Source organism: Toxorhynchites rutilus, chromosome 1 (genome assembly GCF_029784135.1).
Source record: "Toxorhynchites rutilus septentrionalis strain SRP chromosome 1, ASM2978413v1, whole genome shotgun sequence".
NCBI lineage: Eukaryota > Metazoa > Arthropoda > Insecta > Diptera > Culicidae > Toxorhynchites > Toxorhynchites rutilus.
In genome coordinates, this window is record NC_073744.1 from 64,800,338 (window position 1) to 64,815,806 (window position 15,469).

At 38.8% G+C, this 15,469-nt stretch overlaps 2 protein-coding genes across 2 annotated transcripts in view; one reads left to right on the forward strand and one right to left on the reverse strand.

Moving 5' to 3' along the window:
• Nucleotides 1-9,255, forward strand: part of LOC129762120 (uncharacterized) — a 31,160-nt gene extending 21,905 nt beyond the window's left edge. Inside the window, exon 10 of the mRNA XM_055760110.1 lies at nucleotides 836-9,255. Coding sequence (XP_055616085.1) covers nucleotides 836-2,251 — 1,416 coding nt within the window. The 3' untranslated portion in view covers nucleotides 2,252-9,255. The remainder of the gene's footprint in view (nucleotides 1-835) is intronic.
• A 769-nt stretch (nucleotides 9,256-10,024) lies between these two features.
• On the reverse strand, nucleotides 10,025-10,587 carry LOC129762128 (39S ribosomal protein L55, mitochondrial). Its single transcript, XM_055760121.1, has 2 exons — nucleotides 10,302-10,587; nucleotides 10,025-10,235 (listed from the first exon to the last, which is right to left on the reverse strand). Exons 1-2 carry the CDS (start codon nucleotides 10,494-10,496, stop codon nucleotides 10,092-10,094), a joined length of 339 nt encoding a protein of 112 aa, XP_055616096.1. The 5' UTR covers nucleotides 10,497-10,587; the 3' UTR covers nucleotides 10,025-10,091.
• Nucleotides 10,588-15,469: the final 4,882 nt, after the last annotated feature.

Genomic DNA, 15,469 nt, shown 5'->3' on the forward strand with positions numbered 1-15,469 from the left:
TTATTTTATCCTTTGATTTTTTTTCTGTAATTTTGTACATGAAAAGTTGATCATTCTGGGATCTGTGCTCCATGATATTCGAATAATGGACATCCTTGGTGTAGTCCTACGTCTCTTCGGTTATGTCCCCGACATTACCCAACCGCCTTTTTTCAGTGTAGCATTTCAAAAAATATTTTTTTTCTGAATAATCAATTATTTTCCTCATACTCTTCCATAGATCACTTTTTTATAGGACTTACCATTTTTGAGTAAAAAAATTATAAAAAAATTACCAAAAATATTCAGCCCTTTCCATATGCTCTTTTATCTCATCTATTTATTTATTAGGCTCATTAGCTTTTAAGTTGTAATAGAGCTGGGTTTTAATCGTGTACATGCACATATGTTTATGTTTCTATAAATTGTACAGTACACAGTAGTAGTACCCATTTAGGCGTAAGGATATTCTTTCTGTTCTTCCGTTGTTCAGCAGACCGGACAGCGGAGTCAGTTGATATTGATCATTGTTGGGTTATTAATAGAACAGCAGCCCGATGTTTCTTGCAAAGCAGAACAGTTGTATGGATGAATCGATCTTTGTTCCACCGTGGATCGACATCCATCGCTGATGATGGTTGCGTGGACGGAGGCTACGAAGAACCCCTTTTTCCATATGTCTAGATAAATTTTCGGAAACCTAAATATGCCAAGTTGCTTAATTAGGTAAGGTCTTCACTTCCAGAAAGTATCATTAGGTTCTGAGAGGGTCATGCCAATCCCATAGACGAGTTGGCGCGAAATCCGTCATATTGTTCTGTACACAGTTGCAATCTTTTTTTTTTTCGAAACCTAGATTTCAAGTGGTTTGTACCATTACGCCCTAGTCACCGACAAATCACACATCTACACCTGGGGTAAAAATATCGAACGACAACTCGGGCGCGAAGGTGGTCGCAATGAGGTACTTATTCCCACCAAGTTGGACACCGTAACAGGCGTAGAATATGTCGAGTGTGGAGCCGACTTCACGCTAATTATGACCGACGATGGAAGTGTAAAGTCATGGGGTAACAATAATATGGGCCAATGTGCAAAAGAAATCAACCAGGAACGAAGTGGAGTCCCTGGAAAGCTGGTGAGATTGCCGATCTCGAACAGATTGGTTCGGATTCCGGACAGCTCTCAGTTTATCGAGTTGCCGCACGAAATAAAACTACCATACAGCGATGGAAGCTATGCGGCGGGTTGGCAGTGTATGCGTCTGATAAAGTCGATGCCAAAGTTCAGGCGGAATTTTGTTGTCAAGAGCACACTGGAGAAGGTAATTAGTAACAATATCTCGACAATTAGTTCCAGCTTGAACGATGTCAGCAACACGACCGAGATGGACGACTTTGTCGGGGAGCTACGGTCCGCTTTTGACTGCAGAATACAACATCAGAACGCGAGCACCATGTCCTCGTTGCAATCCGTGTCGTACGCCACCTCTCCGACATCGCTGGCGGTTGATGAGGATGAGGATGATGTTGGGATGGATGAAATGGACGACACAAGTTCCGACTCTTCGCGTCTGTTTAACGACCGTCATCTGTTGAGCAACGAATTCATTCACTATTGCATGTATATCTTCCACGGTTTGTACAGCCAGGAAAATTTGCTTACACTGACGAAGCGGTGCAACGAGTACCACATCCGAATGATGATGCTCAACTACGATTACGTGGAGGCTTTCCATCTTATTCTTGAGCTTCTGTCCGGATCATTATCTTCGTCCGCTTCTTCAGCCACGGTTGCGAAGACAACAATGAATTTAGTTAAAATTTTCGAGTATTTCACCAAGGACTCCAACATTATCCCAATGGACACGGCCAACTTTAAATACTTCATCTACGAACTGTTCATGTTCTTCATCAAGCATAACATCAGTCTCGACGTGCTGGAGGACTATTTCCTGCGCAATCTCGAGTACTACCTAACCCAGCTGGCATTCGTGTTGTACTTCAGCAACACCAACAACATACTAGCCGGCCAGCGATCCAACGTGGATACCGAAACGCTGGATCTGGAACGTAAATTGCTGGATAAGTTCAACAATAATGGAACCAATCTTCTTGCCTCGGATTCGTTTGGCACCGCCAGTTCGCCACAATCGGCAGCGAGGGTGACCCGCAAGCTGGAGAACACCGAAGTCATCAGCAAGTCCCTATCGACCAAATTCTGTGTGGTTCTGTGCCAGAAACTGATCGAGTACTTCGATCGGTACAAATGACTACAGCTGTACGACGAGGAACGTTCACGTTAGTGGTGCCCACTTCTGTACACCTATACCAGGCAAAGGGGCGATTTTTTTATTTACACGAGTGAGTTGATGATTTTTAAGTTGTATAACAATTTTACTCGGTACTTACGGCAATCGGAATTGTGCATGAAACTCTACTCAAGATTTTGTTAAGAACGACTTAGAGATAAAAATAGCTTATTTATTTTGTTTTTTTTTTAATTTTATGTATCCTGTGTGTCGGTAGCAACAAACGTGGCGATAATTTTTAACGCTAAATTAAAATGATATACACTATTTATACCAGCCTCAGTAAAGTTTCTTGAATGAAATTTAAAGACTGAAAATTTATCAGTACCACTCGAGAAAATCAACAAAACACATCATTGGTTTACAAAACGTTATTGTGATGTCCATTATCGGAACTGACTGGCAACACTGTATAACATCAGATTTGAACATTTTTCCCTTCACTTTTTATATCCTTCCTCCTTCCGGTTGAATTGGTCTCAAACGATCGGGATTATATGCGAGCTGATATCTCGATTGAAAAGTTGACACTACTGTATCTGCGGAATCGCCACGAATTCAATTGCCTTGGAAATCAGATTGTTGGTAATTGCAATTAGACACTTGGTCCTGGTTAGTGAAAACTCTACCGATGAGAAAATTATCTTTGTGCACTGCCCATCGACTTTTTCACTGTTTCGCATTCTAAACAATGTAATACGTTAGCTCAACATGCAAACAAAAATTTTTTGTTCGAAAACATTTGAGCAATTTTGAAAAAACATTTCCGAAAAATCACATAACAGACGTAGTTCCATACAATTGTCAGTATTATGTGCTATAAGCTAAGTCTACATTTGAATCACATTCTTTGTAGAGTCCAAACATGTTTTTTGGATTGATAGTTTTTTTTTAATAAAATCGATCTTGTTCTCCCTTTGCCACTTAACGGTATTCCGGCTGTATTGGCAGCTTGCCAAGTCAGATCAGAACTTCACTGGACCTTTGTATGATCGAATGTATGACAAAATCCTGCTCTGAAGACACTCCTCCCTGTAAACTGTTCCATTCGTAGTTGCTCAGGTGACGAAAACCTTTGTCTCCTCTCCACAACTTCAGATCCCTGATACCTTCCCCTTCAGATCAGCGTAAGCAAACACCCCGAAACACTCCTTTTACGGTTGGCAAGATAAAATTTGTTACCGGCTATTCGCCAGGAATCCATTTTTACGTATGTTTCATCGTCCATCTAAATGCATCCTTTGTACTTGGTCAACACTTGCTCGTACAGCTTCCTTGCACGGGTTTTGGCAACCAAGTTTTGTTTCAGCGTCCTATTAGGGTGTTTACTGGCATGAAACGACGGCAAACCTTCTCGCACACCAATTCGCCGAACTGTACTGTGGCTCGCCGTGAACTTTTTCGCCAAATCCCGCAAGGAGAGCCCAGGATTGTTGTGGAATGCTCTATGCCTGATTGGTTTCGCATAATCCAACGGTTACGTTTGAGTACGGTATTTACAGTCGATTTTAGAAATTTCAGGAATATTTGCGATCTTTCCTCCTGACCATGGTGGGCTCTCAACGTTAGTGTGCAAAAATTTTTCCCGTCTTTCGCGTTCCATCGTCGATCACTCAATCTTCAATCCTGATGAAATTTTCACTACTGAATAAACAAACTATCCGGATCAAAATGGTGTCAATAGTTTCTCGATGTGGCAACTAGGGACACTGCAGTGAATAAAAATAAACGACCGAACCCTAACTGAAACACATTTTACGTGCAAATAAATTTAATACGAACCAACAGCTGTAATCCACCGCATATTTTTAGCGAATTTATCACCACGAATATAAAATTACTGAAGAGATCTCCTCGAGTGGTGGGGACAAAAACTCTCCCGAGAAGCTACTCAAAATCGATCTTCACGCACGTTCGTCGTCCATAAGTAAACCTTAGTTGGGGGTATTTGAAATGGGGTATTTTCAAATGCGTGTATGTTGTTAACAATTCTTCAAAACGAAACACGTATACAGTATTTGTTCGGTAATTGGGAGAGAAAGGAAGTTCAGCTATCAACATTCGCTTGCTTACTGAACCGACATGTAACATCAAATGAAGTGAAAAATTTCTGCATAACTCGAAAACTAATCAAGCAAATGGAACCAAATTTGGCATGTGAAGGTTTTAGGGGAGCACGAAACTTTTCTATGGTGAACAGACACTGCTCCCCACCATAACTCGAGAACTAAATCGAGTAATTGATCTTTGTTCGAAAATGAAGTGGATTTTAATGTGATAAAACGCACTTCTATATATTCTTCTATCTATATAAATAAAAATGGATAGCCGAATGTGCTGATAAGAGCAAAACTCGAGAAATAAATTATCCGATTTAGGGCTGTATTTATTCTATTAGAATTTCTGTATCAAATATTTATTCCATGTAACGGAGATGTTATATGCAAGTGGCTGAAAAATCTTGAACGAGAATTTGTCCGAAAATAATCTAATATTATAATGACGAGTTTTGGTAGAAGTACTAGAAATTTTATAGTAAAAGGTGATTTAAAAGGTAGGTTAGAAGATCATGAACGTGCGCTTAGTAAGAAAACGTGAATTTTATAACGAAAAATAAATTTTGGGCGGGACGAAGTTTGCCGGGTCAGCTTCAAATAAAATCGAGGGGAATTTCAGTGAATTGTTTGATTCGCGTTGATCGTGAAATTGTATGAACAAAAGGTTTCCACAGGAAGTTTTGCATTGAGTGCGACAACAGGTATGATATAAAATTTGGGGAAATTATTTTTCCGTAATTCAATCAATTTTTATGTCATGCGCAAATAGTGTCAGTTTTTCAACATCCCAAACTACATTCCAATAGCTTCAGCCCAGTTAACATGCGCCGAGTTAAAAAGCAGTATAGTTGAAGCAGGTCCAGTTATCGAACGATTAACGTACATTATATTTCACGAAGAAAACTGAATCAAATAGTTCACCATAATTCCGAAGAAATTCTTTCACTTTACTGTTGATACCGCACTTCAGTCGCAATCGTGGCCAGCCGGTTCCACCAATTCTTCATGTGACCGATGTCGCTGGCGATTTTCATGCCATATCGACTACCTATTGGTAGCACCATATCAGATTGCAGTAAATCTTTGTGGGTGTAAAAACATTGCCAACTTCTAGGCCCTTCTCAAAAAGTCGTCTAGATTTCTTTCAAGATTTCAAGTATGTAAAGTTGTTGCAATGATCAATGTTTTGACACCCACAAAGTGGCACTGCAATCTGAATTGATGATAGCGATGATGATGGACAAAATGTGATAGATTAGCATCACTTCAAAACTCTCTCCGTCGGTATCTTCCCGGTGGGTTTGTTTTACCTAATTGGTTCTAGATGCCACGGAATGAGAAAACAGTCACAGGATGGTTATGTCTATGCTTCATCAATAAAGAACATATTGAACTATCAAATCTGTAAGGTCGTGTACATCAGTGATCAGATAATGTGAAAGTCATAACCAAAACAAAAAAGCAAGACTCTACCACTCACTGACAAATTTCGGAAAGGTTTATAGAATTACTGGGGAACTCACTTGCGCGGATAATCCGCACCGCGGATCAACCGCTCGCGGATAATCGAGGTTCTACTGTATTGAAGCTTGATGTAATGATTAAACTGTGGAACGAAGTGGATCGGAATACAAAACCACGAAAGAAAAACACAAGCTTAATAGTTTAACTTTTATTAGCGACCGTTTCACTGGAGAATTAATCTTCGAATGATAATGAAAGAACACACGTTCTTACACATTTCTCGTTGCTCGTTCCGATTTTACGAATGAAATACAGCTCTGATTGTCTTCGTGGATTACTGTTGCCTTTTTCTGCTCTTCACCCATATCCTTTAACAAAGCCCTCAACCATATCAACTCCTGACAAGATGGCTACGTACTCTGTTTCCATAGAGGAGAGTGTTATAGAAGATTGCTTTCGGCTTATCCAGGAAATAGCTGCTCCTCCGAATAAGAACGTAAATCCTGAAGTTGGTTTCCTGCTCACCACATCTCCTACCCAATCAGCATCCGCAAAACCAACCAGTTCTCCTCAACTCTCCTGTCAACTTCCAAGATCTGGTACCAAGCAGGTAGCATAACACTCTTTTCGCAGCCGTCCAATCAGCTTGTGTAGGATTACTAACTCTTCTACCTAAAATCGATGTGCTCACTGATATATCAGGCCGTGCATGTACTGATATGTAGAGTAACGCTCCGACTAAACTTCGGTACATCGATTGATCTTCTAATTTGTTCTCACATTCTAACTTCAAATACCCTTCGTCCATCGGGGTTTTCGCATATTTTGCATCTGACATTCCGAATCGAGCCGCCAACTTCTCTACGTATCCACACAAGCTCAAGCTGTATTTGCCTTTTGCACGGTGTATTTCCATACCAAGAAAGTACTGCAGTTCTCCCAGATTCGTAATATCTAAATGCTTTTTCAATTACTTAAATATTCGCGTAGTAATTGTTTCATCAACACATCCTAGAACCATGTCATCGACATACACTAGTAAGTATGCCAACCTACCGCTGAATGACTTCGTATATAGACATGCGTCAGCCGAACTTTGATGAAAACCCATTCGTATCAGTATTTCGTGTAGTCGTCGATTCCAACATCTAGCACTCTGTTTTAGGCCATAAATACTGCGCTTCAAACGACAAACTAGATTTTCCTTCCCTGTCTCTACGTACCCAGGGGTTGTCGCATATACAGTTCCTCCTGAAGCTCGCCATGTAGATATGCCGTTTTCACGTCAAGATGTATCAGGGTTATGTTATTTCGGCTCGCAATAGCAAGTAGTGCTCGAAATGTGATCTGGCTTGTTACAGGCGCAAACACTTCCTCGTAGTCCACCCATATTACTGCGTAAAACCCTGCACAACTAGACGAGCTTTGTACTTGATTACCTCTCCCGACGCATCGTACTTCAACTTATAAACCCATTTGCTGCCGATAGCTTTTCTTCCAGCGGATAAATGTGTCAACTCCCATGTCCCATTCACATCATGGCTTGACATCTCCTCCTGCATAGCGATCTCCCAATCGGCTGCCTTGTTTGATTTTCTTGCCTCTTGTACGCTTCGTGATTACTCCGTCACCCAGCAAACTGTATTGACTTCATCATCAAAACGAATCAGCAGTTTACCCTTATTGTTCCTCGCCGATCTTCGCAATTCAGGAGAAAAACCATCTAGTAGCGATTCACTTGACTCAACCCCAAAAAACTCATTTTCTGAAACACTGTCATAGCTTGTTTCCGCCACCTGGCTGCATCGTTTCATCCAGCTCTTCCTCTTCTACTTGCTCAGTTACAGGATCTCCAACCGGATCCACTTCTGATTGTTTATTAGACCCTAGAGATTCTTCTATAACCGTTGTCTTTGGTTTATTTACCTCCCGCACCGACTCCTTTGAATCCATCTCCATTTCGAGAAATTTTGCATCTCGACTAATCAATATTTTATCGGTGGATGTATTCAAAAAACGATAAGCCTTCCTGTTCTCTGCGTAGCCCACGAACTTTAATTTTATAGCGTTACTATCCAGCTTACTACGTTTTTCATCCGGAACACGTACCCAGTCGTCCGTTCCAAATACTCGCATATGATTATATTTGGGTTGCTTACCAAACCACAACTCGTACGGTGTACGATCCAGCTTCCAAGCTTAATAGTTTAACTTTTATTAGCGACCGTTTCACTTGAGAATTAATCTTCGAACACGTTTTTACAAATTTTGTTCGTAACGGTTGGCAATACTTCAGCTCCGCTGTAAGATGTTGCTGCGCAGTCATGAATAACGAGGTGCGCACTGATAATTATAACATAAACATGATTGATTGAGAGATAGAGGCGAATGAACTGCAAAGTTTAAAGCCTCTTAAAAACAAAGAAAGAAAGAAAGAATGATTGAGAGAAAACAAGTGTAGCTCAGTGTACACCATGTGACTTTTTTCATTTAGGCCGTATTGGTTCGGAAATATTAGGCGATTTGCCCCCACTTACCTTGCGTCTGCACGTCTCAAAAGCAGAGCGGTGTATGCCCATTCACATTGAACACTAATTTGATACGGAGTTAATTTTTATTCATAATTTCTATTTGAAAGATGTTCATTCTGCCTGAATATGAACCGAAGTTCAATGACGTGTCGTTTATTTCGTTTTCACCGTGCAGTGTATACGGGAATAAGGCCCCTTGATACAATTTAGACGCCTCAAGACAAGAATTGAATCCAGTTATTGTCAGTGAGTTAATACACCCAGGTTTTTTTTTACGCGGGGGATACCTACCTCGTAAAAAAAACCGCGTTAATTGAAAAAGCCCCGTAGAAAAAACCGCGTTAATTCGAAAATCCCGCGTCACCTAATGATAGATATCAAATGGGACTATCTTTACGTAGAACGGAAGTAAAAAGTTGAGTGTTGCTCGCTTCCGAAAACCCGTAGTTTTTTCCTGCAATTTCGTTGGTTACGGGTAGCTATAGTTCGGCTTTCCTCACGAATAAGGTCATCTGCTGTTGCTAGAAGATCCCCTAGTAATATGTACACTTCTCCGCCGATGTACGTGCAATTGGACCGTCCAGAGCTAAGAAGACAGGGTAAGACATTCACGAATCGCTGCCCGTAAAAACCCGGTCCCGTAGTACCGCCCGGCGAGCTCTCCGTTACCCAACACCTAAAATCCACGTAAGAATCGTGATAAGGTGCAGCACTAAGCGCTAAACTCCGTTACTAGCACTAATTACCGTAATTTGCTCTGAGGGAACATGAGAGAAAAATGTGAGCTGAGGGGGAAAATCCGCGTAAAAAAAACCTCGTAAAAAACCGCGTAAATAAACCTGGGTGTACTCGATCGTTTGAGACCTTCTGGAAACCAAAAAAAACCGTTACCTAAACCGTTGGGAAAACAAATGACAACTAGCAGATTGGGAACAACATATTTTTTGCAGAACAACAAAAACTGATTGCAGGCACAATTTAATAATCTAAACACAAAAATAAAAATATTTTTGGGTCGAAAGTCCCATAACTTTGGTCGAATTATATGATCAATCGCTCGCATATGATAAACATAATCATAAAATACCCGAATAGGATCGTCGTTGCGTTATTTCGATATTGTAGATATATTTCATGTACACATATTACCCAAACTTATCAATATCCTGCTGGTAAAAAAAATCGGGAACTTTTTTCATGATAATCTGTCCTGCATAGAATAATTTTAACCTATAAAGTAAATTTGTTTGCTCTCGCGTGCCATTAACATCAACATCACACATTTTAACCGAGACGGTTATTCTCCAGTAGCTTCATTTCACTCACTTCGTAAACTCCTAAATTAAACTACATTTTTTCGTGCGAAAGCAATGTGGACAGGAGCAACAGATTCATAATCTGATTATTTAAAAAAAACACACACACACGTGTTTGAAGTGCAATGATGAAGTGATGGAAAAACATAAATGTGATTGCGATCAGCAATATAGGAAAAGCAAAGACAAGATCTGCGTTAATAAATTATTCTCGCTATCCAAAGTTAATACTATGAAAAAAAGGAAGAAAAACAATATTTTTGGAATGCATCGTTGTGTCGTTGGAATGTTAACATGAATATTTATAACGAAATAATAAGAATGAATCATTCGATTTCACATCCATTGCAGTTCAAATTTCAAAAATTGGTTTGATTCGTGTCAATATGACATGGCCTTTGATTTATTTCCTCCTACGTCTTTTTACAGTTCGCTACTTTTTAATAAATTTAATGTACTTTCGGGCATTGAAACTATCATCTACTTCATCCTCAATCTGTATCACTCGTTTAGGTTTTCTCTTCTCCAGCCGCGCCTTTCTCTCAGCTTCGCTTAGAAGACTCAAATCCAAAGGGAGCTAAAACCCAAAATTGTCATTTTCATAAACTAAACTATTTCACCTATTGAGTTGATCAAATTATACCTTAATAATTCGGCGCGGTTCGTGGTAGTTGATATTGATAGTTGACCCATTTGGTAAAACAACTAGCGTAGGATATCTTCTTGCGTACACACTGCGATGTATCTTTACAATGGATGCTGTATTCGATGAAATAAACCTCTGGCTCATGGGTGCGTTTCGACATACTAGTGATAACAATGCTATTCTATCGAACATTTTGATTAATGGTTTAATAATCTGTGATTTGGGCTAAGAAAAATAGATTCAAAACATTCGAATCGGTCGATTGAATAACAATATGTTGACAGTTATCTCCCTACCGGAAAGTAACAATGTTCGGGTATAACAGTTTGGCGTGCACAGGGTGTTCGAATTAGAATTTTAGGAATTAGAATAAGTTTTCAAACTACGAAAGAATATTCCAGGAAGGTCATACCGAAAGTTCACAATGAAAATTGGATGTATGTTGTGCACAATGCTTAGGGAAGGCAGTAAAAACGTGAACGTAAATTATCGGCCGATGGAAACTCTGCAGTCAGCAGAGACTCTTTGTGTATGAGCGCAATTAAAAGTCTGCAGTCTGCGGGGACTTCAAGGCCATTGTAAAAAAGGCAGTAAAAACGTGAACGTAAATTATCGGCCGATGGAAACTCTGCAGTCAGCAGAGACTCTTTGTGTATGAGCGCAATTAAAAGTCTGCAGTCTGCGGGGACTTCAAGGCCATTGTTCTACGAATATTATCTGCAACGACCACCTAGTTTTCATCAAATGGACAACTGTAACCCATCGATCTCGTGTAATGGATTCAGCACACAAATTGAAGCAAAATGAGGACAAAACTTTCGACATTGTGAGAACAAATTACATTCCAAAGTGATATCCTAATAATATTATATGTAAACTTTGTTTGCTTGGGGAGAGTCTGTGTTAATTAAGGGGTATTTTTAGCTTATTATAGATAATTCAGTTTTTACGAATTCGTGCATGGCTGTCGAATTGAAAGTAGCTTCAATGTACAACGTATTGCGAACCGAATACAAAGTAGAAATGATTCGTTCATTTAGTTTCCGTTGTGCGAAAGATGCTGAATAGTATAATTGTGAATCATTTGTTTGGGAACGATGTTTTTGGGAGCGTTGGAGTTATAAAACAATTCGAATATTCGATAAGTTATTTAAATTGACAGCCCATATTGTAGTCCTACGTCTCATCGGTTATATTCCCGACATTAGCTACCCGTCTTTCTACCAACCATGAAGTCTGCCACAAATTGCGAAATTGTGAAGTTCATTTGGCGGTGAAAAATTAAACCAACACGGACGGTCGTAGAGCAGATAATGACGGAAGGGCCCGACTTCGCATTGCCCCAGTCGATTTTATGTTTGAGCCCCGTAGAGTGAGCTGCCACACTGGATTCGTTAAGTTAGATTGTTCACGGCGTTCTTGTGTTCCCTCAAACGTACTTTAAACTTTCGACGGATTTAGTCAATTTACACCGCCGGGCAGAATTTACACGGAATATCGTAAATACCGGATAATTCATCCGGCGGGATCTTGTGCTTGAGAGAACACAGCACGTCTTTTAATGTGGACGCTTTTGTAGGCTGTTTGGAAACCGTGTTGTTTCAGGATCCCTTGAATCGCATTGGTAACTTTCGGATAAAACGGAAGGCTGATCCTCTGAATATGCTCTTTTTGTGTTTTTTTAAATATGTGTGCTTTTTGGTGGTATTTTTTCCGTTCAAGGAAGCTGCCTCGTGAATTTTCTTTCTTTCTCCTTCAAATTCTTGTGTTTCCATTGGAATATTCGAGAGACAATGTGCCATTGAGTGAAAAGCAGTTTGCTTTTGTGCTCCAAAATGGTTAGAGTCAGATGTTATGTACCGGTCCGTGGATGTCGGTTTTCGATATATGCCATATTTTGCTCCATGTGTTCATGAAGCGAATGAAGGATTACATTTTAGGGAGTAATAAGCGCATTTTTTCATAAAAATTATGAACTATGATTAAACTTTCGTATAGAATGAATATCCCTTAATAGTGTACAGGTTCATTGAAATAATTTCAATACTAATCGAGGAAAGGAAGAGTAAGTACTATGATTTCAAATAAGCAAAGAACATCAATCAATTAATTTAATTCAAAATAACAAAACTTGAAACTGTCGAAACGAAATTGAATTAAATCTTACACACGAAGCTCGCGACACCTTTTGGGAATGTTTCAATGAAGTGGCAAACGAAAATGGTAGTCGGCTGTAAAAAAAAAATGTATGGGGTTGTATCTAGGACACGACCGCATATTTTCGACGTAGAACGACGCGATTATATTATGTAATCCGCTTGTTTACAACTCCGATTACTATTTGAGAGTGCATCGAAATTTTTGTAATAGATTATGTTCTTCGTTACAAATAAATTTTATGAACGTCCTTTTACGTTTGATATGATGCCTAGGACCACCAAAATATTTGAACGGAAAAATTGTCTTTGTAATTGTATTTTACGTTTCCCTCTGAAATTATTACACATATCATGCTTACGCAGTTCTCGAACCACGAAAGTTCATTCACCTCTAGTATCTGAAATGGCGATTTCCCCAGGCTTCTCAGTTTAAAAGTACGTTTTAAGAAAACATATTTCGGTCTGCACAACAACAAGCGAGTACAAAAGTTCTCAACACCAAAAAGTACCCCCGACTTGCATGTATTTGCAAAGCGGATTCCCCCAGGCACATTGATTTTGAAGTCTGTGTTAGGGAAACACAGCTCGGCGGGTACAAAAATACCCTCGACTTGCATGTATATTTACAAAGCTAATTTCCACAGGTACATCGATTCTGAAGTCTGTGTTGGGGAAACCTTAATTCAGGTCAACCAAAACTTGGCAGTTAGGGCGTTTAGATAACGCTTGACATTTTACAGTTATTCAATTGTTCATCTAATGAAAAATAACATTTTATTAATTGTGATAGACGAGTAGAAATATTTCCTATCAATTGATGCAAACATCTTTCCGTTCTGTTAAGAAATGTTCAAGTTATAAGCATTCGAAATACGAGTAGGGTTAGCACACAAATCGGCAGAACAAATGTATGGGAAAAAAGGAAGTTCTTCCAGTTTTCATGAAATTAAACCGTGTAGAGATTAGCGAATTGTAATGTTTAGCATACCAAACAAATCTTAGAGAATTTCCGATTCGATTGGTATGCAAATCATGAGAATTCGTTCACAGTGAAAATAGTTATTAACGTTAACTTTATTTCATAAAAACGTGACCTATTTTCTGTTTTGGCACCCTTCCTGAAAGACGTAGCTCTACGTCAAAAATCCATTACTAACGAATTCGACTATTACGCGAAAACATTTCGAATCGATCGCAATCACGTTTCTCATGTTTGGTGATCATTAAACTCTGAGCAGTATCTTCTGTTGACAAGGTTTACTAGAGTTTATCATTCAACTCCTCGTAGTAGTGTTTACAGTGAAAGACTGTTCTCTAAAATTGGTCCGGTAAACGAAGCAAAGCGTAATTGGTCGGTCCGAGAGCTTTGTTTTGCGATTTGGGATTGGAATACTGCAGCAGGATCGCCCGAAGCAATTATTTTTAATTTTAGGTTATGATTTCTGTGCTTATGATTTTTATTGCTGACTACAAAAAGACGGTATATCATATATTCATCTAGATGAAATCGTACTGGCAACTCTGCATAGGATCCTCTTAACTGTTATAATTCATTTGGAGTAAACCAGCGATGCCAGGTTTGAAGACATGTCTTCATTTTGAAAACATTTGACTTACTGTGAAGACATATTGAAGACATTATGAAATCTTTGAAGACTTTTCAGTAGATAGCGTACGTGGGTTTTCGAGGGATATTATTTTCATGAAATTCAAACTATTGGCTGTAAATGTCGTCAAAAGAAGTAGGGCATTCGTTCGCTTTTTTATCAGTGTCACTTGTTTACTTTTGTTCTTAGTAATCAATGGAGACTTTTGTCTCGGGGTCATTCACTTGCCTTTTTTTCAAACTTTTCAAAGCATAAAATCCACAAGCACATAAAATGAATTCAACAACAAAGTGACTTTTACTGCAAATTTTAGAAAACTTCAAGAAATCAAGCGGTCTGATTACATGCTGTCTCTAGAAGACATTAGTTTATTTGCGCTTGAGAATTCATTGTATTTTTATTATTTTGGGCCTATACTATACAATAGATTAACATAGATCTTTCGAATGACCACTTCATAAATCGAAAGTTTTCCGGTTACATACCGCCTTAATAATTAGCGGGACACGATAGGACTCAACACTTATAGTTCTTACAAACGTAAAAGGATATTTAATTTACCTTTTTTTGTCGACCGGTTTCGGGCTCGATACTGCCCATCTATAGGACGATGTCAGGGACAAAAAAATAAATATCCTTTTACGTTTGTAAGAACTATACTACCGTTCTACGCATAGTTGTCCCATGTTACTTTTTGACGATTCTGTACGCCTTGTTAGCGAATGTCTAATAACAATGAGATTTATATTCTGCGAAGGTGTTGCAGATCACTCATTTCTTCATAGAACGATGTTTCTATGCATAATCTTTTGGAAAAACACCAAAAAAAATATTTTTTGTTCCCAGTATATCAAAAAACAACATCAAGTTCAATTGTCCCATGTTGATATTCTAGGCATAACAGTCCCACCATTAATTATAAAAAACCCGGTGCATTGTTTAATTGAAATGCTTAAAACTTTTGGTAGACAAATATGCGAGAAAACTTTGATTGCGTTTTACTCAGTTGCTGATTTTGGAACATGGGACAACTATGCGTTGAACGGCAGTATAAGTGTTGTGTCCTATCGCGTCCCGTGTGTAGTGTGTGTACAATTTTTTATTATGTTAGCTCAATATAAAAAAAAAGAGTTAATAATTAGTTTATGTTTAGTTTAAGTATTAGTATTATGATATGGTTTTAGTTACAACCAAAACTTCAAAGCAGAAAAAAACAAATGGAGTTATCACAGTTTCATTTTTGTGGAAGAACTGTGGCTATATTTGTTTAATCAACGGCTTATCAAGCCAATTATCATTTCTAGTCTCATAACATTTAGTTCGCAGTTGTGCAATATAGTCGTGATACACTTCAAAACCTTAAGGTAAGTTCAATGAAATGTGCTATAATACAATGCCA

Bases quoted from the DNA above. Each gene is read 5' to 3' on its own strand.
- LOC129762128 (XM_055760121.1), bottom strand. From the start codon at position 10,496: ATGTTCGATAGAATAGCATTGTTATCACTAGTATGTCGAAACGCACCC. The intron at 10,236-10,301 runs GTATAATTTGAT...TTTGGGTTTTAG, and splicing joins AACCGCGCCGAATTATTAAG to CTCCCTTTGGATTTGAGTCT.